Raw genomic sequence first — 26501 nt, 5'->3', positions numbered from 1 at the left:
TACTGAGCCCTGCGGAACCCCACTGGAAACATCCTTCCAGTCACAAAAACACTCATCAACCATTACGCTTTGCTTCCTACCACTTAGCCAATTTTGGATCCAACTTGCCAATTTGCCCTGGATCCCATGGGCTTTTACCTTCGTGACCAGTCTGCCATGTGGGACCTTATCAAAAGCTTTGCTAAAGTCCATATACACTACATCGTATGCACTACCCTCATCGGCCCTCTTGGTTACCTCCTCAAAAAATTCAATCAGGTTAATCAAACACGATCTTCCCTTAACAAATCCATGCTGACTGTCCCTAATTGATCCTTGCCTTTCTAAATGTCAATTTATCCTGTCCTTCAGGATTTTTTTTCCCAATAATTTTCCCACCACTGAGGTTAGACTGACAGGCCTTGTAATTACTCGGCCTATCCCTTTTTCCCTTCTTTACAAGGGTACTACATTAGCAGTCCTCCAGACCTCCGGCACCATTCCCAAAATCCAAAGAGGACTGGAAAATGATGGTCAAGGCCTCTGCTATTTCCTCTTTTACTTCGCTCAACAGCCTGGGATGCATTTCATCCAGGCCTGGCAACTTATCCACTTTCAAAGCTGCTAAACCACTTAATACCTCGTTTCTCACTGTTTATTTCATCCAGAATGTCACACTCCTCCTCGATAGCAGTATTTGCATTGCCCCTTTCCTTTGTGAAAACAGACGCAAAGTATTCATTAAGAATCATACCAACATCTTCCGCCTCCGCACAGAGATTACCCTCTTGGTCTCTAATAAGCCCTACCTTTCTTTAGTTATCCTCTTGCTCTTAATATATTTATAGAACATCTTTGGGTTTTCCTTAATTTTACTTGCCAAGAATTTTTCACGCTCTCTCTTAGCATTTCTAATATCCTTTTTAATTTTACCTCTAAACTGTCTATAGTATTTAGCCATCGGTATATGACATAAGCTTCCCTTTTTTCTTTATCCTCCACTGTAAGTCCTTGGACATCCAGGGGGCTCTAGAATTGTTATTCCCACCCTTTTTCTTTAAGGGCACATGTTTGGCCTGACCCCTCCGGATTTTCTCTCAGTAGGCTGCCATTGCCCACCACGGGGGTGGAAATGGCGCAGCCCGCAGATCTAGCCAATGATATGGAAGCATTTGAGAGGAGCAATCAACCGTCACTGCCCGGCAAATCAAAACCTGGACAAGCCAGGACCCCTTATTATCTCTAGTCAAAAGCTGTGTGCTTCACGGGAGCTGGTCCAGTGTCCCAGTGGAAATGCATGAAGAGATAAAGTGGTTCCAGCGGCGCAAAGATGAAATGTTTATACAGGCAGACTGCCTTCTGGTGGGGCAATTGAGTAGTCGTCTCCAAAAAGGGCAGAGACACCTTCATCAATGTCCTCCACAGTACCCACCCAGGTATCGTAACGATGAAAGCGATAGCCAGATCCCACGTGTGGTGGCCCGGTAGCGATGCGGACTTAGAGTCCTGCGTTCACAGATGTAATACATGCTCGCAGTTAAGCAATGTACCCAGGGAGGGGCTGTTAAGTTTATGGTCTTGGCCTTCCAAACCATGGTCCAGGGTACACGTCGATTATGCAGGCCCGTTCTTGGGTAAAATGTTCGTCGTGGTTGTAGACGCGTACTCCAAGTGGATTGAATGTGAGATAATGTCGGCTAGCACGTCCACTGCCACTACTGAAAGCCTGCGGGCCATGTTTGCCACACACGGCTTACCCAATGTCCTGCTGAGCGACAACAGGCCATGTTTTTCCAGTGCTGAGTTCAAAGAATTCATGACCCGCAACGGGATCAAACATGTCATATCTGCCCCGTTTAAAGCAGCATCCAATGGTCAGGCTCAGAGAGCAGTGCAAACCATCAAGCAAGGCTTGAAGAGGGTAACTGAAGGCTCACTGCAGACACGCCTATCTCGCATCCTGCTTAGCTACCGCACGAGACCCCATTCACTCACTGGGATCCCACCTGCTGAACTGCTCATGAAAAGAGCACTTAAGACAAGGCTCTCATTAGTTCACCCTGATGTACATGAACAGGTAGAGAGCAGACGGCTTCAACAAAGTGCATGCCATGATAGCGCAAATGTGTCACGCAAGATTGAAATCAATGATCCTGTATTTGTATTAAATTATGGACAAGGTCCCAAGTGGCTTCCCAGCACTGTCGAGACCAAAGAGGGGAGCAGGGTGTTTCGGGTCAAACTTTCAAATGGACTCATTCACCGGAAACACTTGGACCAAATCAAACTCAGATTCACGGACTATCCTGAGCAACCCACCTTGGACCCTATCTTTATTGATCCCCCAACATACACACCAGTGGCAACCGGCACCACGGTTGACCATGAAGCAGGACCCATCATTCACAGCAGCCCAGCAGGGCCCAACACACCAGGCAGCCCAGCAAGGCCAGCTGCACAGCAGCCCAGCGAGGGCCCAACAAATGATTCAACAACACCAGCTTTCACACCGAGACGATCAACCAGGGAAAGAAGGGCCCCAGATCGACTCACATTGTAAATAATTACACTATTGATGTTGCGGGGGGGAGTGTTGTTATATACGTAAACTTGTATTTACTCTGTACAACCACTAGAGGGCTCATCCCCTGGAGTCTCAAGGGATCCCATAATCCCTTGGGAGGTTTCACAGGTTGGAGAGGCACTCTGGAGACCTGCAATAAAAGACTACGGTCACACTTTACTTTGAGTTCACAGGGTTCAGTCTGATTCTTTCTCCATACACAACAGTTCTGACACTGATTTACTTAGCAAAATTAGCTTTTTCCCAATTTGGGACTTTTATTCCTGGTTTATTCTTGTCCTTATCCACAACTAACTTGAATCTGACTGAACTATGGTCACTGGCACCCAAGTGCTCTCCCAATAATACCCCTTCCACCTGTCCAGCTTCATTCCCCCAAATTAAATCCAAAACCGTCCCCTTTCCTGTTGGGCTTGCTATATACTGACTAAAAAAAGTTCTCTTGAATGCATTTTAATAATTCCGCACCCTCTATACCCTTCACACTATATTTGTCCCAATCAATATTAGGATAATTGAAATCCCCGACTATGACTGCGCTTCACTGAAATTTGCCTACATATTTGCTCTTCTATCTCCCTCCCACTGCTGGGGGGTCTATAATACACACCCAGAAGTGTGATCGGCCCTTTTTAATATTTCAATTCGACCCATATGGCCTGATTTGATGATCCCTCTAACATATCATCACTCCTCACCGCTGTAATAGTTTCTTTAATCAGTATCGTGACCACCTCCCCCTTTTTTACCCCCCTCTCTGTCTTGTCTAAAAATCCTGTAGCCAGAAATATTGAGCTGCCAAACCTGCCCCATTTTCAGCCATGTCTCTGTAATGGCTATAATGTCATACTCCCAAGTATCTATCTGTGCTCATAGCTCATCCGCCTTATTCGCTATACTCCTTTCATTGAAGTATATACCATTCAGCACAGAAAGACCTCCTTGATTACTATTTACTAACCCTTGTTTCCTCTGTCTTACAGATTCACTTTCTACATTCTTGCTTTCCAATTTCAGCTTTACTTCCTTCCCTGTTGAATTTGTTCTCGGGTTTCCATCCCCCTTCCCAGCTAGTTTAAACTCTCCCCAACAGCACTAGCAAATCTCCCCACGAGGATATTGGTCCTGGCGTGTTGAGGTGCAACCCGTCTGGTTTGTACAGGTCCCATTGGTCCCAATGCCTCAAGAATTTAAAGCCCTCCCTCCTACACCAACTCTCGTGTTTATCCTCTCTATCCTTCTACTCTTGTACTCATTAGCTTGTGGCACCAGTAGTAACCGAAGATTATTACCTTTGAGGTCCTATCCTTTAATTTTTCTCCTAGCTCCCTGAATTCTGCCTGCAGGACTTCATTCCTTTTTCTACCTATGTCATTAATCCCGATATGGACCACGACCTTGAGCTGTTTAACCTCCCCACAGAATGCCCAACGTCCACTCTGTGATATCCTTGACCCTGGCACCAGGGAGGCACCATACCATCCTGGAGTCACGTCTACGGCCGCAGAAATGCTTCTCTATTCCCCTATTGGATCTCCTACCACTACAGCTCTTTTATTCTTTGTCCCTCCCCCTTGTGCAGCTGAGCCACCCGTGGTGCCTTGGACTTGGCTCTGGCTGCACTCCCCAGAGGCAACATCACCCTCACTGGTGCTCAAAAGAGAATATCGGTTGGAATGCGATATGGACTCAGAGGGGGGACTCCTGCACTACGTGCCTAGCATTCTTCCTCCGTCTGGTGTTCACCCACTTCCCCTCTGCCTGCATGCTTTTAAGCTGCGGGGTGACCACCTCCTGAAACATGCTATCCACTTAGCTGTCAGCCTCGCGGATGCACCGCATTGAGTCCAGCCGCCGCTCAAGCTCTGAAACACGGAGCTCGAGTAGTTGAAGCTGGAGACATCTCCTGCACACATGGTTGTCTAGGCCACACCAAGTATCCAGGACTTCCCACATACCGCAGGATGTGCAGTCCACAGGACTGAGCTGCCTTGTTATCCCTCTAATTAGACTTACCTGATTAAAAAGAAAAAGAGAGAGAGATACTTACCAGTCAAACAGCCAACCATTTACCTGCCGAGCTGTGAGCTTCTCGGCCAGAAGTGAACTCCTCGCCGGCCCTCCTGCTCCTTGGACTCCTGACCTCCCGAACTCTTGGACCTCCGGGCCTCCCGAACTCATGGAAATTCCGAACTCACGGACCTCCTGAACTCACGGATCTCTCGGGCCTCCTAGACTCATGGACTTCCCGAACTCATGACCTCTTGGGCCTCCTGAACTCACAGACCTCCCGAGCTTATGACCTCTCGGGCCTCCCGAACTCACGGACCTCTCTGGCCGCCCAAGCTCATGACCTCTCGGGCCTCCCGAACTCACGGACCTTCCAAACCTCTTGCTGCCATCTATTTCTTATTCATAAATGAAATAGCATTGATGAAAGGAGCCAATATATGGGTCTTATCAGTTGAGGTTCTCAACTCTTGGTAACCAGCCAGACTGAAAAAATGCAATGCCCTCTTCTACTGCTAATAGCTTTATTTGGTAAAAATGATAATGTCATTCATCCTATATCAGGTCTCGGAAGTTGAAACTATTTTTCCATAAAAGGATTCTTTCAGCTGCCTCTGCCGTGTCCCCCCACTTTCTCCTTGTCGACCAAGCCAAACACCACCCAAAGTTCCCCTCTGCCCTAGCTCATAACACACACCTTTCTCTAGCTTCTCTCCTATATCCCCTAATGCCCTCTTCAAGATCACCTGTCCATGAGGCCCACCTCCTGACCCAAGTTCCACTAAACTGCTGACCATCCAACTTCCCTTCCTCACCCCCATGCTAGCTGACATTGTCAAAGGTCCCCCTCCCTTTCAAAACTGCCACCATCAACCTCCTTGTCAAAAAACACACCCTCCCTGTAGCTTTGACATGGTCAACCACACCATCCTCCTCCAACTCCTTTCCTCTGTTGTCCAGCTAAATGGGAATGCCCTTGATTGGTTCCACTCATACCTATCCAGTCCTTGCCCGCACCCCCCCCTCCTCATCTAAATGCTGCCTCTTGGCAACATCATTCTAAGACATGGTGTCAAATACCACGTATATACTGCTGACACCTAGTTCTACCTCTCCACCACCTCTCTACTACCTCTGTGTTGTCAGTCCACTCGTCTGACATCCAGTCCTGGATGATCTACAATTTCCTCCAGTTTAACATTGGGAAGACCAAAACCATCATTTTTGTCCCCCACCACAAATTGTGTACCCTTGCCACCGATTCCATTCCCCAATTTTTCCCTCATGTCGCCTTAGTTCTTTTGCCAATTACCTTAAAGCTGTGTCCTCTGTTTACCGACCCTTCTGCCAGTGAAAACGTTTTTTTCTTTATTTACTTAAGAAAAACCTTTCAAGATTTTGAACACCTCTATCAAATCTCCTTTGAACTTTCTCTGCTGTAAGGAGAACAACTACAGTTTATCTAGTCTGTCCACATAACTGAAGTATTTCATCCTTGGTACCATTCTTTTAAATCTCCTCTGCACTCCTCTCTAAGACCTTGACATCCTTCCTAAAATGTGGTGCCCAGAATTGACCACAATACTCCAGCTGGGGGCCAAACAAGTGTTTTATAAAGGTTTAGTATAACTTCCTTGCTTTTGAATAAAGCCAAGGATCCCAACTGTCTTTTTACCAGCCTTCTCAACTTCTCAACTTCTCCTGTCATCTTCAAAGACTTGTCTCTCTGTTCCTCCAGCCCCTTTAAAATTGCACTATTTAGTTTATATTGCCTCTCCTCATTCTTACTAGTAAAATGAACCACTTCACACTTCTCTGCATTAAATTTCATCTGCCATGTGTCTTCCCATTTCATGATCCTGTCTATGTCCTGATTGTGCTCATACCTGTAATGCAGAATACTGGCGTTATACAGATAGATATCAGGGACAGTTCTATAGAGAACAATACAAATGGATTTGCAGATATTAGCATATTAAAATCACTTCTTGGTCCATTGCAACAACCTACAAATGCAATGTCTAGATTCCTGCCGGACTGAGTAATTTATTTAATTTAATCTGTTTTTTAACTCCAACTCTACTGTAACAAGAAATAAATAATTCCCACGAGAATGGCCACCCTGCAATTTTAGGACGCTTAGTCAGAAAATTAAAATGGAAAAAAATGAGAAAATTAAAAAGGACAAGATTGAAAAATAAGACAATTCTGCTAACTAAATGAAACAAATTAACTTATCTTTAGGAAAATTCATACTTAACGTGAAGTTCAAAATACACCAGGTTTTTACTTACCTCAACTGATAATGTCACTCATCCAGGGAAAACCATACAATATGAAGATGGGGAAGCTCCACTCTCATTTATAATGAATAAGGCAGATGAGCTGCGAGCACAGGTAGACACTTGGGAGTATGATATTATAGCTATTAGAGACATGGCTAAAATAGGGGCAGGTATGGCAGCTCAACATTCTTGGTTCCAGGATTTTCAGACAGGATAGAGAGGGGGGGGTCAAAGGTGAGGGGTGGGGGGGTCACGGTATTGATTAAAGAAACTATTACAGCTGTGAGGAGGGATGATATGTTAGAAGGATCATCAACAGAGGCCATATGGGTCGAACTGAAAAACAAAAAAGGGGCTATCACACTGCTGGGAGTGTACTATAGACCTCCAAACAGTGAGAGGGAGATGGAAGAGCAACGATGTAGGCACATTTCTGAGAAATGCAAAAACTATATGGCAGTAATCATGGAGGATTTCAACTATCTAATATTAACTGGGACAAAATTAGTGTGACGGGTATAGAGGGTGTGGAATTCCTAAAATGCATTCAAGAGAACTTTTTTAGTCAGTATGTAGCAAGCCCAACATGGCAGGGGCGGTTCTGGATTTAGTTTTAGGGAATGAAGCTGGGCAGGTGGAAGGGGTTTCAGTGGGAGAGTATTTAGGTGCTAGTGATTTAGTTAGATTTAAGGTAGTTATGGAAAAGGACAAGAATAGACCAGGAATAAAAGTTCTAAATTGGAGAAAAGCCAACTTTGCTAAGCCGAGAGGTGATTTACCATAGTGGACTGGAAACAGCTACTTGAAGGTAAATCAGTAGGAGGCAATCAAGAAAGCAATCTGGAGGGTTCAGGAGGGTTCAGGCCAAATATGTGCCCTTAAAGAAAAAGGGTGGGACTAACAAATCTAGAGCCCCCTGGATGTCTAGGGACATACACGGTAGGATAAAGAAAAAAAGGGACGCTTATGACAGATACCAAGGGCTAAATACTGCAGAATCTCTAGAGGAGTATAGAAAGTCCAGGGATGAAAATAAAAAGGATATTAGGAAAGCAAAGTGAGAGCATGAAAAATTCTTGGCAAGTAAAATCAAGGAAAACTCAAAGATGTTTTCTAAATATATTAAGAGCAAGAGGATAACTAAAGAAAAGGTAGTGCCTATTAGAGACCATGAGGGTAATCTGTGTGTGGAGGCGGAAGATGTGGGTATGGTTCTTAATGAATACTTTGCGTCTGTTTTCACAAAAGAGAGGGGCGATGCAGACACTGCTATCGAGGAGGTGTGAAATATTAGATGAAATAAACAGAGTGAGAGAGGAGGTATTAAGGGGTTTAGCAGCTTTGAAAGTGGATAAGTCCCCAGGCCCGGATGAAATGTATCCCAGGCTGTTAAGCAAAGCAAAAGAGGAAATAGCAGAGGCTTTGACCATCATTTTCCAATCCTCTCTGGTTTCAGATGTGGTACCAGAGGACTGGAAGACTACCTTTGTTTAAGGAGGGAGAAAGGGATAGACCGAGTAAATACAGGCCAGTCAGCTTAACCTTAGTGGCGGGAAAATTATTGGAAAAAATCCTGAAGGACAGGATAAATCTTCATTTAGAAAGACACGGATTAATGAAATACAGTCAGCACAGATTTGTTAAGGGAAGGTCATGTCTGACTAACTTGGTTGAATTTTTTGAGGAGATAACCAGGAGGGTCGATGAGGGCAGTGCATATGATGTAGTGTATATGGATTTTGATAAGGTCCCACCTGGCAGACTGGTCACGAAAGTAAAATCCGAGGCAAAGTGGCAAGTTGGATCCAAAATTGGCTCAGAGGCTGGAAGCAAAGAGTAATGATTGATGGGTGTTTTTGTGACTGGATGTTTCCAGTGTGGTTCCGCAGTGCTCAGTACTAGGTCCCTTGCTTTTTGTGGTCTACATCAATGATCTAGACTTAAATATAGAGGGTATGATTAAGAAGTTTGCAGATGATACTAAAATCGGCTGTGTGGTTGATAATGAAGAAGAAAGCTGCGGACTGCAGGAAGATATTAATCAACTGGTCAGGTGAGCAGAACAGTGGCAAATGGAATTTAATCCGGAGAAGTGTGAGGTAATGCATTTGGGGAGGATTAACAAGGAAAGGGAATACACATTAAATGGTAGGACACTGAGAATAAAGGAACCTTGGAGTGCATGTCCACAAATCCCTGAAGGTAGCAGGCCAGGTAGACAAGGTGGTTAAGAAGGTATACGGAATGCTTGCCTTTATTAGTTGAGGCATAGAATACAAGACCAAGCCGGGGGGGGGGGGGGGGGGCGGGATTATGCTTGAACTGTATAAAATACTAGTTAAGCCACAGCAGAAGTACTGTGTGCAGTTCTGGTCACCGCATTACAGGAAGGACGTGATTGCACTGGAAAGCATACAGAGGAGATTTACGAGAATGTTGCTGGGAGTCGAGAATCTTAGCTATGAAGACAGATTGGATAGGCTGGGTTTGTTTTCCCTGGAACAGAGGAGGCTGAGGGGAGACCTGATTGAGGTGTATAAAATTGAGGGGCCTGGATATAGTGGATAGAAAGGGCCTATTCCCTTAGCAGTGGGATTCAACAATCAGGGGGCATAAATTTAAAGTGATTGGTTGAAGGTTTAGAGAGGATTTGAGGGGAAATTGCTTCATGCAGAGGGTTGTGGGGGTCTGGAACTCACTGCCTGAAAGGGTGGTACAAGCAGAAACCCTCACCATATTTAAAAAGTACTTGCATGTGCACCTGCAGGGTTACGGACCTAGAGCTGGAAAGTGTGATTAGGCTGCATAGCCTCTTGTTGGCCGGCATGGATACGATGGGCCAAAATGGCCTCCTTCCATGCTGCAAACTTCAATGATTCTATGTGTAATGTCTGTAAGCTTGTAATGTTTGTAGCTCCACACTGTGGATGTGGACATATTGTGTACTGCAAGTGCAGGATTAATAACAAACAGAACCAGGCAGAGTTCCGGAGACTTCCAAGAGAGCTGTCTGCCATGTTAGGAAGCTGTGTGTGCTGTGCTCTATGAATATATCACATTTGGTGACGGAAGATGGGATTTTTCGGATGATTTAAAGCTTAAATTTTGTTGGGGAAGGATTCAGCCAGCCGACAGAGAGACTTTGGAAGTTTTGTCTTTGGAAAAAGCTACAAAATCCGAGGTAAAATACAGCACCCGGTGTGAACAGCTAGAGATTAAAATGGCAGGTGTATTGGGATATTTGGGGTAATACAGACATGACCGGCAACATTTTAAAGCATATGTGGATTGGCTAGAAATGTATTTCATTGCAAATAACATAATCAAAGTTCCAAACAATGCAGTCCAGAACCGGGCTGTGTTGGAATGTAAGAAAGCGATCTTCTTATTGGAGGCAGGTCCAGCATTATACGAAACCCTTGTAAATCTGCTTGTGCCTGACAAGCCAAAGGACACAACGCTTAAGAGATTTTAACGAAGCTGGAGCAGCACTATAACCACAAATCGTTAGAAATTGCTGAAAGCTATCGTTTCAGGATTCGGAATCAAAAGCCTGATTAAAGTATCAGTGATTACAGTATCAGTGATTACATCGTTGCATTAAAAAAGCTATCAATGCACTGTAATTTTGGAAACTTTCAAAACTGAGCATTACGGGATCGTTTTGTTTGTGGGTTGAAAAATGTTGCGATCAGAAGGAAGTTATTGATGATGGATGACTTGACTTTTAAGATTGCTTGTCAGACAGTGAGGTCAAGATGGGCATGGCCGAACAATATTCCCGAGAATTAAATAATGATTACGGTCGTCAGTCAACCGAGGTAAATCACCTGCAGGTTCAAAGTAAAAGACGATGGGGGCCCAAAGTTTCAGAAACTGGAAATTCTAACAGAGCGTTGAAGTCGTGCTACAGGTGCCTGGGACAACACATTGCTCAAAGTTGTCCATACGTGAAGGCAGCGTGTTTCTTCTGCAGGAAGACTGGGCATCTTGCGAAGGCATGCCGACTGAAGGGTAAACCAGTTTTTAAAGCTATGAGTCCAGCGTTCAAAGCTATGAGTAGAAATCCCCAGAGACTACCTAGCATGGAAGAACAACAACAGGACGAGGAGATATTAAGTTACACGTCATCAGGAGCACGAGGTTAACGGACAGCGATTCGGAAAGCATTAAAATCCACATAGATGTTGCGGGATTCAAGATACCAATGGAAATCGACACGGGTGCATCCGTGAGTGTAGTACCAGAGTCACTATACCGCGACAAATTGCGTGATTTTCAACTGGAGAAATCCAAGATAGAGCTGCGAGGCTATTCGGGAAAGAAAATTCCTGAGGTAGGTCGTATCTCCGTACCGGTTAAATATAAAGATCAATTTCAGAACTTGCCTCTAATAGTAGTGAAAGGAGACAAGTCTGCCATACTAGGATGAAATTGGTTCAGCTCACTGCAGCTGGATTGGAGTAAGATTTTCTGTGTGGAAGCGATATTTTCATCAACGGATGAGGTTATCAAGAAGTATCCGAAGGTGTTCTGCGAAACGGGCAGTCCGATCCAAGGCTTCAAGGCGAGTGTCAGGGTACAGAAGGACGCTAGATCGGTTTACTACAAGCCACGTTCCATACCATATGCACTCAAGGAGAAAGTTGAGCAAGAACTCAAAAGACAAGAGACTGAGAACATTATTTGTAAGATAGATCGTTGTAATTGGGCTACACCCATTGTTGTTGTACCTAAGTCCAATGGTAAGGTAAGATTGTGTGGTGATTATAAAGTAACCGTAAACCAGGTTCTAGAGGATAATTTCCCCAATACATTGCCGAATATAGAAGATTTGTTCACAACACTGACAGGTGGTCAGATCTTCTCAAAACTGGATCTTACGAATGCCTACTTACAGCTTGAACTAGATGAGGAGTCCAAGTCATGTTTCACTATAAATATTCATTTAGGCCTATATCAATTTAATAGGCTACTGTTTGGAGTGTCTTCCACCCCTGCCATATTTCAAGGGGTGATGAACCAGATTTTGCAAGGTATTGAAGGGGTAGTATGTTATTTGGATGACATACTAATTTCAGCACCAAATCGGCAAATTCATAATAACATATTGAATGAAGTCCTCAAACGGCTAGAGAAGCACAGAGTACGAGTGTGAGTTATTTTAAAACAGTAGAGTACTTAGGGTACAGAGTAGACAAAGATGGTTTACATCCAACCATGGAAAAATTGGATGCGATCAGAAATGCACCCACTCCCAGGAATGTCACTGAACTTCGTTCATTCTTGGGTCTTTTGAACTATTATAGGAAGTTCCTACCAAATTTGGCTACAGTATTACATCCACTGAATGAACTTTTGAAAAAACAGGTCCATTGGAAGTGGTCAAAAGAATGCGATACAGCATTCAAGGAGTGTTAAATCAAATTGGTAGAGAGCACCATGTTAGTTCATTATGACATATCTAAGGAGATTAAGCTAGCATGTGACGCCTCTCCGTATGGAGTTGGGGCAGTGATCTCTCATGTATTACGTAGTGGGGAGGAGAGACCAATTGTTTTTGCTTCACGCAATCTCAGTGCCAGTGAGAGTACTTATGCACAAATTGAAAGGGAAGCTTTGGCATTAATTTTTGGGGTCAAGAAGTTTCACAAATACTTGTATGGTCGTAAGTTTACCATCGTTACGGACCATAAGCCCCTAACAGCAATCCTACATCCAAAGTCCCCAGTTCCAACATTAGCTGCAGCCCGAATGCAGAGATGGGCTTTGATTTTGTCAGCATATACATATGATATTGAATACAGATGATCAGCTGATCACAGTAATGCTGATGCAATGTCTAGATTGCCTTCCCCATCACAAGTTACACCCGATAGGGAAGAAGTATTTTATTTTTCATATATTGATGAACTGCCAGTCACAGCTGAAGAGATTGGTAGAGCAACCAAACGTGACCCAATGATGTTAAAGGTGTATGAGTATATTGCAAATGGATGGCCAAACCAGGTAACAGACAAAGATACACATCCATTCTTCATTCGTAGGAATGAATTATCAGTCGATAAAGATTGTATCATGTGGGGTGCAAGTGTGGTTATACCAAATAAATTCAGGTCCAAATTATTAGGAGACCTCCATGACCAGCACCTGGGAATGTGCTTGACCAAGAGTTTTGATACAGTGTACATCATGAGTCAGTGTATGACATGTCAATCGGTAAGCAAGCAACCATCACCAGTACCATTACAGCCATGGAAATGGCCTCCCAGGGTGTGGCAAAGGCTACATATTGATTTTGCTGAGTTAGAAGGACAACAATTGTTCATTGTGATTGATAGTCATTCGAAGTGGGTTGAGGTGTTTCCAAGGTGGAAAATAACAACAAGTAAAACATTGGACATTTTACGAAAATTATTTTCTTCATTTGGCCTCCCTGAAGAAATTGTTTCGGATAATGGACCACAATTTCATTCAGAAGAATTTGCACAATTCACGAGCAAAAATGGTGTGAAATATACCAAGGTTCCACCATACCATCCTGCTTCGAATGGTGCAGCAGAGCGCACTGTACAAATTGTAAAACGTGCTCTCATAAAACAAATGTTAGATCCAAATCCAAGGAAATGACAGTTGTCATTGGATCACAAATTGGCTAATTTTTTGATTACATATCGAAATACTCCTCATACAACTACTGGTAGAACACCAGCAGAGTTGTTTCTCAAACGACAGCCTCGAACCAGATTCTCGTTGTTAAAGCCAAATTTGGCACAGTCCGTAGAAGAGACATAATTATGACAGAAAGAGAATCAGGATAGAGGTAGAGTGAAATTAAACCAGAAGGTGAGAGTGAAGAACCATCACGATAAATGGTTAAAGTGGTTACCAGGAAGAGTGGTGAAGATATGTGGTCCTCATACATATTTGGTAAAGATGTTTGATAATGGATAGGTTAGCTTTGTTCATATTGAACATATTTTGCCTACAGACATGGAAGGAGTTGAAGGTGGGAATTATTCAATTATTTCTGACTCACCAGATAGTTTTGATCCTAAATCCTAAATCCAATGTACTGGAAACAAATCCAGGAGAGAATCAGAATGAAAGTCTGAGTCCGAGTCAGGAAAACAAAGAGCCAGAAGTTAGAGTGAGTTCAAATGAAAATCAAGGAAATTCCGTGGAGGAAAACGTTCCTAAGGATGAGCCTCGAATGAGTTTAGATTCGACACCATATTTGGAAGGTTCAGTTCGAGAGCGAAGGTATCCTCTTCGAAACAGAAAACAAGTGGTAAAGTTAAATTTGTAAATATGGAAAAAAAGTAAGTTTATATCCTGTGTTATGTATAAACATGAAAGTTATGTATGATATTTGTTATGATGGCTTCTTCATTAAGGAGGGAGAAGTGTAATGTCTGTAAGCTTGTAATGTTTGTAGCTCCACACTGTGGATGTGGACGTATTGTGTACTGCAACTGCAGGGTTAATAACAAACAGAACCAGGCAGATTTCCGGAGACATCTGAGAGAGCTGCCTGCCATGTTAGGAAGCTGTGTGTGCTGTGCTCTGTGAATATATCACACTATGATTGAATGATTCTATAAAACTTGGGATTTATTAACATACCTCATTGAACATGCTCGAGTAAATGCTCCACCATTGAGAGCCAGCAGCAACACAGAAAAGTGTGGCCTGCATGATCTCAGCACAGAACAAGGCTTGAGATTTTATGAGTTTTGGAGTAGATTAACTGGCCCCTCTTTTACAGGACTTGTTAACGATAAGCCTTTCTCCATCAGTTCAAATGCAATTTGGTACTGGTTCTCCTCTTTCTCAGCTGACCACCTGCATTGACTCTGCTATTTCTCCCTCATAGTTGCAGTGTTACTTTTCCTTCATGAATCTGAACTGGAAAAGCCTATGTCGGAAACATTGTAGCCCAAGCAAAATTGAACATTTTGAAAGCCTGCAACTTACAGCCAAATATCCTGAAGTGCTGCAGAGAAGCAATTTCTGCCATCAGATCATTTTTTAAACTAAAGGAGGAAGATTTTATAGCTGTATTGCAATCAATCACCATGTCAGTCAGGAATGCTGGTTACATAAGGGCACCCTGTCTTGATGATAAGGTGATCAAGCACCAACTTGTGTTTGTGCTGCTCTTTTGCGGCCCCCAGTGTAAGCAGTTCCAATTGGTGCGCACAGGTCTTTCCTGATCTTGATGGACATCTCTTTTTTCCCTTCTTCTGCTTCGCCAATTCCAACTTTATTTCAGCTACCAGTCTCATTGTAACTATTATTTGCTTCTGTAATTTACTTAGATCTAAAATGTGAAAAGCCTGTATGATTTGCAGGTGATATTTTGTTCCACTTTAGCTCCCATCAAGTGTTATAATTTGGCACACTCCAGATATTTGATTTCTAATGCCCAACACAAAAAGAACCTTCAATAGGCAAGCCATTGTTACTATGAACAGAAATGTGACCTTATCTGTGAAGTAATGTGGGATGTAGTACAATCTCTGTGAACAATGGACCCATTTACTGTGGCTATGTGCACCAAAAGCAGTGTGGGATGTCACCATACACTTGCGAGCTCTCTGACAGACAGATAAATAACACTCTGACAGACCACATACCTCAAGCTAAAAACTATGAATAACATGTATTAAGAAGCAAGGTTAACAGGAGCTAGATTAAAGAAAACAGCAGAGTGGCCAGTTTACAACACTTCACTTAATTTATAAGGGCCAATTTCTTTGGGGTCCATGGTGGTGAGCAGTGCACTTGCTGCATCCAAGTCAATTCTATGTGCTGAATTTCAAGGCTCATTATAATGTAGTGGGCATTCCATGGGCAGGCACTGAGGTTTCTGATTGGGCATAGTCATGATGGACTGCTGCTTCATGCCTTCCTGTGGCTGCTTAAAGGAGCTTGTGCATCTTGTTTTTTTGGGGGAAAGCCTGTGAAGGAAACCTTGTAGCCAAAGCAAAATTGAAAAGTTTATATCCAAATATCCTGAATTGCCTTGGAATAGCCATTTCTGCCAGCAGTTCATTTTTAAAGTCAAATTGTCAAGGAGGAAGATTTTTATAGCTCTTTGCAATCCATCACCGTGTCAGTTAGGAACGCTGGTCACATAAGGGCACCCTGTTCTGACGATGAGGCAATTGAGCAGCTGTTGCAGGAAGTGAGCAAAGGAGCGATGTCCCGTTTCCCTGTCGTGAAAGGAAGGCTGTGGCACACAGAGCATGGCGAGAGGTGGCTGAGACCATCAACAGCAGCAGCACTGCCCAATGGACATGGATGTAAAGCCAAAAGAAATGTAATGACCTCGGCAAGAGGGCGATTAAAAGTATGAACCTTTACACATATGTCTCTTCTCGCTCTCTTAGGCAATCCCCCAGAGTCGAGGATGACTTGCTTCCACACAAATGGCCTGGAAATCCCAGCCTCCCCGGGTCAGTACAGAGTTTCTACAGATCCGGGAAGGCATCGCAAAAGATGATTTTCAGCGCACAATGTGCATGCACTGAAAACCACAACCCAGGAGCGAGGACATTTGCCAGGGCAAGATTGCGGGATTTACCCATATCTTGCCCAGCAAATGTCCTCAAAACTCTTGCCCCTGATAAAAGCAGGCACATAGCCTACTTTTACAGGTGTAAGAGTTTTAAAATACAAAAATATAATTCAATTCAATTAAAAAAACACATTTTATTGTTAAAAACCCTGCCCACTAAAGTAAATTTTTCAGGTCGGGAGCATCCGCCCGCGGGAAGCCTCCAACCGCAATTTCTGAGCCGATATAAATTCTAAGGTGACTGATGAGTCCGATGCAGGATCGACAAATTCTGTCGCATGTGGGGCAGATGGTGGTTGAAGGGACGGATGGGTGGAGTGCTTGGTTTGTCGTACGCTCCATCCGCTGTTTGTACTTGGCTTCCCTGTGCTCCCGATGAAGAGATTCAAAGTGTTCGGCGCCTTCTTGGATGCTCTCCTCCACTTTGAGCGGTCTTGGGCCAGGGATTCCCATGAGCCGGTGGGGATGTTGCATTTTTTCAAGGAGGCTTTGAGGGTGTCTTTGAAGCGTTTTCTCTGGCCTCCTGAAGCTCGCTTGCCATGGCAGAGCTCGGAGTAGAGTGCTTGCTTCGGGAGTCTTGTATCAGGAATGTGGACAATGTGGCCCGTCCATCGGAGTTGGTTGAGCGTGATCAATGCCTCGATGCTGGGGATGTTGGCTTGAGAGAGAACACTAACATTAGTACGTCTATCCTGCCAATGGATTGGCAGGAATTTGCGGAGGCAGCATTGGTGGTACTTCTCCAGTGCTTCGAGGTGCCTACTGTACATTGTCCATGTTGCTGAAGCATATAGGAGGGTGAGTATCACTCCTGCTCTGTAGACCATGAACTTGGTGCTGGGTTTGAGATCTTGGTCTTCAAACACTCTTTTCATCCGGCAAAAGGCTGCACTGGCACACTGAAGGCGGTGTTGGATTTTGTCATCGATGTCTGTCCTCGCTGACAGAAGGCTCCCAAGGTATGGAAAGTGGTCCACGATGTCTAAGGTCTCATCATGGAACCTTTATTATTTCTTAACTCTAGCCATATAAATTCTGTCATTGACCCCTCCAAGACATCCTCCCTTTCCAGCACTGTAAATCGCGGCCAATGTTTCAGGCCGATAACCTTTCATTAGAATTGGAAAAAATTAGAGATGTAACAGATTTTAAGCAAGTGCAGGGGCAGGGAAAGACAGGATGGGAACAAAGAACTAAACAAAATGTCTGTGATAGGGTGGAAGGCAGGAGTGATTAAATGACAAAAGATATGATAGTACAAAGCAAAATGAGTAGGCCATTTAACCCCTCGAGCCTGAACCTCCACCATTCAATGAGATCCTGGCTGATCTATCACCTATCCATATACCCACCTTTGTCCCATATCCCTTAATACCCCTGGTTAACAGAAATCTATCAATCTCAGATTTAAAATTAACAATTGACCTAGCATCAACTGCCATTTGTGGAAGAGAGTTCCAAACTTCTGCCTCCCTTTGCGTGTAGAAGGATTTCCTAATTTCACTCCTGACTCAAATTTTTAGATTCTGCCCTCTGGTCCTAGACTTCCCAACAAGAGGAAATAGTTTGTCTCTATCTAGGAACATAGGAACAGGAGTAGGCCATTTAGCCCCTCGAGCCTGTTCCACCATTCAATGAGATAATGGCTGATCTGCAACCTAACTATGGGCCTTTGTCCCATATCCTTTAATACCTTTGGTTAACAAAAATCTATCAATCTCAGATTTAAAATTAATAATTGATCTAGCATCAGTTGCCATTTGCAGAAGAGAATTTCAAACTTCTGCCACTCTTTGTTTGTGGAAGTGTTTCCTAATTTTACTGCTGAAAGGTCTGGCTCAAATTTTTAGATGATGTCCCCTGGTCCTAGACTCCCAACCAGCGAAAATAGTTTCTCTCGATTTACCCTATCTGTTCCCCTTAATACCTTGGAAACTTCGATCAAATCACTCCTTAATCCTCTAAATTCAAGGAATATAACCCTAATTTGTGTAATCGCTTCTCGTAATTTAACCCTTAGAATCCAGGTATCATTCTGGTAAATCTACGCCACACTCCCACCAAGGCCAATATATCCTTCTTAAGATTTCATGCCCAGATCTGCTCATAAGAACATAAGAATTAGGAACAGGAGTAGGCCATCTAGCCCCTCGAGCCTGCTCCGCCATTCAACAAGATCATGGCTGATCTGGCCGTGGACTCAGCTCCACTTACCTGCCCGCTCCCCATAACCCTTAATTCCCTTATTGGTTAAAAATCTATCTATTTGTGATTTGAATACAGTACTCCGGGTGTGGTCTAACCAGGGCTTTGTATAGCTGTAGCGTAACTTCTACCCCCTTGTATTCTAGTCCTCTAGATATAAAGGCCAGCATTCCATTAGCCTTTTTATTTATTTTTTGTAGCTGTTCATTAAATTTTTAATGATCTATGTACATGGCTTCCCTCCGCCCCCCCCGCCCATCTCTTTGGACCTCCACTACTTCTAGCGTTTCACCATTTATAAAGTACTCTGATATATCCTTTTTAGGTCCAAAGTGGATGAACTCACACTTGCCTATATTGAAATTCATTTGCCATAGTTTTGTATGTTCACTTAATCTATTAATACCTCTTTGTAATTTTATGCTTCGATCTACACTGCTTACAATGCCGCCTATCTTTGTGTCATTGGCAAACTTGGATATGTGGTTTTCTATCTCATCATCTAAGTTGTTAATAAATACGGTGAATAGTTGAGGCCCCAACACAGATCCTTGGGAGACGGCAGTAGTCACATCCTACCAATTAGAGTACCTGCCCATTATTCTGTCTCTTGCTGCTCAGCCAATTTCCTAATTGCCTGAAGTAATTTGCCTTCAATTCCTTGAGCTTCAACTTTAACTAACAGTCTCTTACGAGAAGTCCATATAAATAACATCCATAGACATTCCCTTGCCAACTACTTTAGTCATCTCTTCAAAAAATTCAATCAGGCATGACCTACCTTTTACAAATCCATGCTGGCTGTCTCTAATTGGTTGAAAATTCTCAAGGTGTTCATGAAGTTGTCCATGCCTGCATGCAGCAAGACCTGGACATCATTCAGGCTTGGGCTGACAAGTGGCAAGTAACATTCACGCCACACAAGTGCCAGGCAATGATACCAACAAGCGAGAGTCTAACCACTGTCCCTTAACATTCAACGGCATTACCATTGCCGAATCCCCCACCATCAACATCCTGGGGTTCACCGTTGACCAGAAACTTAACTGGACCAGCCACAAAAATACTGTGGCAACAAGAGTAGGTTAGAGGCTGGGTGTTCTGCAACGAGTGTCTCACCTCCTGACTGCCCAATGCCTTTCCACCATCTACAAGGTACAAGTGAGGAATACACTCCACTTGCCTGGATGAGTGTAGCACCAACAACACTCAAGAAGCTCAACACCATCCAGAACAAAGCAGCCGAGCATGATTGGCACCCCATCCACCACCTTAAACATTCATTCCCAGCGCACCACCACCACCAGCACACCATGACTACAGTGTGTACCATCTGCAAGATGCGCTGCAGCAACTCGCCAAGGCTTCTTCAGCAGCACCTCCCAAACCCATGACCACTACCACCTAGAAGGTCAAGGGTAGCAGGCACATAGGAACACCATCACCTGCAAGTTCCCCTCCAAGTTACATACCATCCTGACTTGGAAGTATATCGCCATTCCTTCATCGTCGCTGGGTCAAAATCCTGGAATTCCTTCTCTAACAGCACTGTGGGAGTATCTTCACCACACAGGCTTCAGCTGTTCAAGAAGGCAGCTCACCATGACCTTCTCAAGGGCAATTAGGGATGGGCAATAAATGCTGGTCTTGCCAGCGACACTCACATCCCATGAACAAATATTTTAAAAGTGTAAACATGTGTTTTGCTCGCTGAGTTCTGTCGGATCAGTGAGAGAGTTATTGCAGTTGGCCTCGATGTCCGGGGCTAGGAAAGGAACACAATCTGCCAAAGTTCTTGCTCCTGACTACTATCCAGTGGTCACTCTTAGAAAATATATTTATCTTCCATATGTCTGCTGATGACATACAACTTTTCCTCTCTGCCACTACCTTTGACTTTAAGACTGTTGTTGTCCAACTATTTGTCTGAAATGAAAGTGAATGGGCCAGAACATTCTCCAACTTCACCTTAACATGATCAAATCCATCTAGTTCTACTTCCACCAGAAACTCCGCACCCTAGTCCTGCATTCTTTCCCCTTCCCTACTTGCTCATTCAGACTGAACCTGATGATGTGCAACCTCGATGTTCTGTTTGACTCTAAGCTGAGGATCAAACCCTGCACCATATTGATTTACATTTCTATAACATTTCCTGCCTTTGTCCCTGCTTCACTCTTCACCTAAACTTTCATCCACACTTTGCGCATCTTCAGGTCTAATTTCTCCAGGGTCTGCTCATGAGTCTCCTGCACTCCTCCCTACACAAATCCCACTTTGTGCTTGCCTCTTCTGACCTGGGCCTGATAAATTACAAGCATCTGCAAGCTCCTCTCACCAGTAACAGTGACCTCTTAAGTGACTTAGAATTGACAGCAATTATACTTTTTGGCCTTAAAGGGAAAGGTTAGTTCAAACTCAACAGAATTGTGTATTGCATGGTATAATACTTTTGTCATTGGAAAACAATGTATCATCTGATTTAGTGTGAAAAATGCTATGGGAGATCTGAATGTATATAATTCCCTATTCTTAGCTATATTGAAAAGTTGATGCCATCTATTATTTTTTAATTTATTCAAGTCAACGTTTAACTGATTTACATAATAGAGATGAAATTTCATTTGCATACAAATATGAATGTTCAAAAATCTGTTTTCAATTCATAACAAAATTAAATTAACAACACAAAACAAGCTTTCTCTTTGAACTCTCTCTTACCCATGTGATTATCTTCATGCTTCAGCAGAGAATTCAACTGTGGGTGCAAGAGATCCCAACTGAGCACAGACAGTTGAATTCTCTGCTGAAGCATGAAGTTAATCACGCTGAAACGATAACATGTCTGAATGATGCTTGCCATTAATAATGTGCAAATCGGCCAGCAACATGTAGCAAGGAAGAGATACCCTGTGAATTGTGAATTGCCACAAATTGCTGGCCGATTTGCACCGTTCCGCTGTTAGCTTTGCATAAACAGCACCTTACGTTTAACCTCCCTGTGATTTTCATGACTTTTCTGCATTTGCATATTTACTGCTCATTAAACTCATCACAGAAAGTTAAGTCTAGTAATTAATAGCGTAAGTAGCCCCAGGGCCAGGGGCTCAGGGGCAGCACGGGCCAGCCCACACTGCGCACTAGGTCCGTGCAGCAGAGTTGGTCTCCAGTCGTCCTGGGTAATCCTTGTCACTGGACCAAGACCTAGCTCTGTCAAGCCCGTGTGTTGGCTGATGTGCAACGGCCACCACATGTTAAAAAAAATCCACGTACAGGCATCTTCCACCCTTGAGGATGTGGTTCGGGTCCTTCATTGAAACACCTGTGAACTCATCCTTTTTTGGCATGGAAGCAAGTCATCCTCATTTTGAGGGATTGCCTATGACTGATGAATTGTTAATGATGAATTGTTAATGACCGCTAATCAACCTCTCTTGCCCAGAAAATAAACAATTTATAAGTGTGGAGTCTCATTCCTTCAGGTTGTGAATTGTTTTAGATTTAAAAATGTCAAATTTAAAAATGTTTACATTTATTTCTTACGTTTCCTTTCTGTCTCTTTCCTCTCTCTCTCTCTCTTAATTCAATCTTTCTTTCCCTCTCTTTATTTCTCTTTCTGTACCTGATTTGACATGGAATTCAGCCACTCAAGTTCATCCTCCTTCTCAGTCCTTCCTCGGGTTATTTCTCAGTTCTTTAATTTCACTGTTTAAGAAGATACACTGTTTGTCCCATTGTTCACCAAGGTCCCAAACGCCCTGTTGCCCTCACTGTGCTGTTATCAGCTCGCACTTCCAGCTACTTTGTGGGCTAAATTGTTTTAAATCTAAACATGCAAGTGTAAATCTACCTAATGTGACAGACTGCAAGATGCCCAGCTTCAGCAAAATCTGGCCCAATATGTCCTTGCAGTTGCTCATTTTGTGCATACATACACTTTTTAAAATTCATTCTTCAGATATAGGTACCGCTGGCAAGACCAGCATTTATTGCCCATCCCTAGTTGCCCTTGAGAAGGTGATGGTGAGCCACCTTCTTGAACTGCTGTAGTTGTGTGGTGAAGCTACTCCCCCAGTGCTGTGAGGAGGGAGTTCCAGGACTTTGACCTAGTGGCAATGAAGGAATAGCAATATATGTCCCAGTCAGGATGGTATGTGACTTGGAGGGGAACTTAGAGATGGTGGTGTTCCATCAATTAATTAATACCCCATAATTAATACGTTAGAAGAGGAGTCACACAGTATATTAACAGAGTTAACGTTTCAGGTCGATGACCTTTTATCAGAACTGGAAAAAGTTAGAGATGTAACAGAGTGCAGAGGCAGGGCAAGTGGGGAGGGGAGGAAAGGGAAGTTCTGTGAGAGGCTGGAAGGCAGGAAAGATTAAATGACAAAAGCGGATGGTAATGGGACAAGTAAAGAAATAAAAGATGGGTCTAGAGGAGGTTAAATGTGAATAGCAGAATTATTGCCAACAGCCGCTGTCTGAAAAAAATGGGGGCAGTGATTATGATCTGAAATTGTTAAACTCAGTGTTGAGTCTGAAAGACTGTAAAGAGCTTAATTGAAAAGTGAGGTGCTGTTCCTTGAGCTTACATTGAGTTTCACTAAATCAGTGTAAGTATATGTGTGATGTATGCATGTATATTTTACTGTATGCATATACACATTTATATATTAGTGTACATAGAATCAGAAATGTCAGTGTAGAAGGACACTAGTCAGCCCATCATGCCTGGGTTAGTGTTTGCTCCACACTGAAGCTATATAATCTAATTCCCCTGCTTTGCTCACACATCTTTTAATATTTTTCCTCTTAGTTTCATCTAAGTCATTCTTAACTACCGTACACACATATGTAAGCTCTGGAATTCCTTCACTAACGGGGGCAGTGATTATGATCTGCCTCTCTAACTCTTTCTTCCTTTAAGATGCTCCTTAAAACCTACCTCTTTGACCATGCTGCCGTAATTTCTCCTTATATGGCTCGGTGTCAAATTTTGCATGATAATGCTCCTGTGAAACGCTTTGGGACGTTTTACTACGTTAAAGGTGCTACATAAGTATAAGTTGTTGTTGTCAGCAAATGCTGGAAATACACCGTTGGTCCACAGGTCCACATTTCGACACCTGCCGTGTTTGTTTACGGATGCCAACCTACGTGCTGTGTATTTCTACAATGTCCTGGGTTTTTAAAAATCTCTAATAAATGCATATACGAATGTACATTAGCGAACGTGCGTACAGGAGATAGGGCAGTATTGATCTTGCGGGCGCTAGGACCCCGCAGTCTCCGCGCCGTCCACTCCGCCTCCGCCCGCCCGCCCCCAGTCGGCGCTGAGTGAGCGGATGAAACATGGCGCTGGACGGATGGAAATACTAATGACAGTCGGGAAACTCGCTTCCATTTGTACCATGGTAGGTGGCCGGTGGGGAGGCTCCGCAGCCCCGGGGGCGGGGGGTGGGATCGATCACTTGTTTCTCGTTCTGCAACCGCCGCGGGGTGGGGGCTTCGGCGCCCGTCTCCCTGCCCTGCCCGCTGGATCACCGCATTACTCCCATTCCCGGGCTCCGCTCTGGCCTGCTGGTGCCTTCAGGCCGAGGGAAAAGAGAGGTGGAAATATTCGTTAAAACGAGAAGTAGCGGCGAGGCCTTTCCCTCCCCCCTTCCTGGAGCCGGGCTCTGCCGCACACCGTCTCTCCCCACCCCCCGTGGCTCGGAGCGGGCCTTCCCTGTGCGGGCCGGGCGGCGGTGGCAGCGTTACCCCGAGGCAGGTGCGGTAACAGGGCGCAGAGCAGTGCGGTGCACTGTGTGTAGCCCCGGGAAACCCGTGCCTCCTCCGCCCAGAGTCTCGCTGCTCCTCCTGTATGCGACTCTCGCGGTTTGAACTCCAAGTGTGGTGCATTTCTTGTACATTTTAGTCTCAATTTATTCAAGGGGCGTTTAAAAAGCACACGGCTTTTCTCTCCGGGATTACTAAAAGCGCAGAGTTGAGGCTCACACAGGAGCTGTGTGTCACTTTGTCCAAAAAACCACCAAAGTCTTACTTTAGTATTGAGTTTACTAAAACCTTCAGATTTAATTGAAAACGACTTGTGATAGTTTTTGTATGTTTTCACCCAAGATGTGCAATTCACTCTCGCAGTATGGTGTGCCTTGGGATTTATAATTGAAATTCATGTTTAATTTGACAGATATCACGTTTACTGTTACACAATGCAGTATAATTTGCAATCTTGTCAAAGATTAGCTTTCACTTATTGGCCTCTTGTAGTGAAGATTCAATCTGTGATAAACTCGCCTTGTAAAATAGAATAGCTTCTATTTGTGTTTAAAAGAACAAAAGTGACCAGTGTGAATAGAGCTGCAAGTACCTGCTCTTATTCGTAGGGTCAAAAGCTGCATTAAAAGATAATGTGGTTTTACCAATGTGTTGTCATGGGTAGGACAAATGGTTTCCTGTAGTTCAACAGACAGGACACATTCTGAGAATTTTACACTACAGCGTAACATTTCTTAATTTCTCTGTTCACTGACACTTCAGTTTTAATCAGCAGCATGTTTGAGAGTATCAGTATTTTGTTTCAGCCCATCTAAAAGTGAAGCAGTTCCAGTTGGTTACTATAATAGCAGATTGTGTAAGAACATAAGAAATAGGAACAGGAGTAGGCCATACGGCCCCTCAAGCCTGCTCTGCCATTCAATAAGATCATGGCTGATCTGATCATGGACTCAGCTCCACTTCCCCGCCCGCTCCCCATAACCCTTTATCGTTTAAGAAACTGTCTGTTTGTCTTAAATTTATTCAATGTCCCAGCTTCCAAAGCTCTCTGAGGCAGTGAATTCCACAGATTTACAACCCTCAGAGAAGAAATTTCTCCTCATCTCTGTTTTAAATGGGCGGCCCCTTATTCTAAGATCATGCCCTCTAGTTCTAGTCTCTCCCATCAGTGAAAACATCCTCTCTGCATCCACCTTGTCAAGCCCCCTCATAACCTTATATGTTTTAATAAAAGATCACCTCTCATTCTTCTGAATTCCAATGAGTAAAGGCCCAACCTACTCAACCTTTCCACATAAGTCAACCCCCTCATCCCTGGAATCAACCTAGTGAACCTTCTCTGACCTGCCTCCAAAGCAAATATATCCTTTCGTAAATATGGAAACCAAAACTGCACGCAGTATTCCAGGTGCGTCCTCACCAATACCTTATATAACTGTAGCAAGACTTCCCTGCTTTTATACTCCATCCCCTTTGCAATAAAGGCCAAGATACCATTGGCCTTCCTGATTACTTGCTGTACCTGCATACTATCCTTTTGTGTTTCATGTACAAGTACCCCCAGGTCCCACTGTACTGCAGCACTTTGCAATCTTTCTCCTTTTAAATAATAACTTGCTCTTTGATTTTTTTTTCTGCCAAAGTGCATGACCTCTCACTTTCTGACATTATACTCCATCTGCCAAATTTTTGCCCACTCACTTAGTCTGTCTATGTCCTTTTGCAGATTTTTTGTATCTTCCTCACACATTGTTTTTCCTCCCATCTTTGTATCATCAGCAAACTTGGCTACATTACACTCAGTCCCTTCTTCCAAGTCGTTAATATAGATTGTAAATAGTTGGGGTCCCAGCACTGATCCCTGTGGCAACTCACTAGTTACTGGTTGTCAACCAGAGAATGAACCATTTATCCCGACTCTCTGTTCTCTTTTAGTTAGCCAATCCTCTATCCATGCTAATAAATTACCCCCAACCCCGTGAACTTATCTTGTGCAGTAACCTTTTATGTGGCACCTTGTCAAATGCCTTCTGGAAGTCCAAATACAGCATATCCACTGGTTACCTTTTATCCA

At 43.7% G+C, this 26501-nt stretch overlaps 2 protein-coding genes across 3 annotated transcripts in view; one reads left to right on the top strand and one right to left on the bottom strand.

Annotated features, from left to right (window-relative positions):
* rpl21 (ribosomal protein L21) overlaps positions 1-26501 on the bottom strand; it is a 397861-nt gene that overhangs the window by 41162 nt on the left and 330198 nt on the right. The window lies entirely within an intron of this gene.
* usp12a (ubiquitin specific peptidase 12a) overlaps positions 23981-26501 on the top strand; it is a 59292-nt gene continuing 56771 nt past the window's right edge. The window contains exon 1 of the mRNA XM_070891542.1: positions 23981-24063. Within this exon, the coding sequence (XP_070747643.1) occupies positions 23995-24063 (69 nt within the window). The 5' untranslated portion in view covers positions 23981-23994. The remainder of the gene's footprint in view (positions 24064-26501) is intronic.

The sequence above is a fragment of the Pristiophorus japonicus genome, chromosome 10 (genome assembly GCF_044704955.1).
Source record: "Pristiophorus japonicus isolate sPriJap1 chromosome 10, sPriJap1.hap1, whole genome shotgun sequence".
In the NCBI taxonomy this organism is placed as follows: domain Eukaryota; kingdom Metazoa; phylum Chordata; class Chondrichthyes; family Pristiophoridae; genus Pristiophorus; species Pristiophorus japonicus.
Note: the sequence above shows the minus strand (reverse complement) of the source record. Positions and strands in the feature narration are given on the sequence as shown.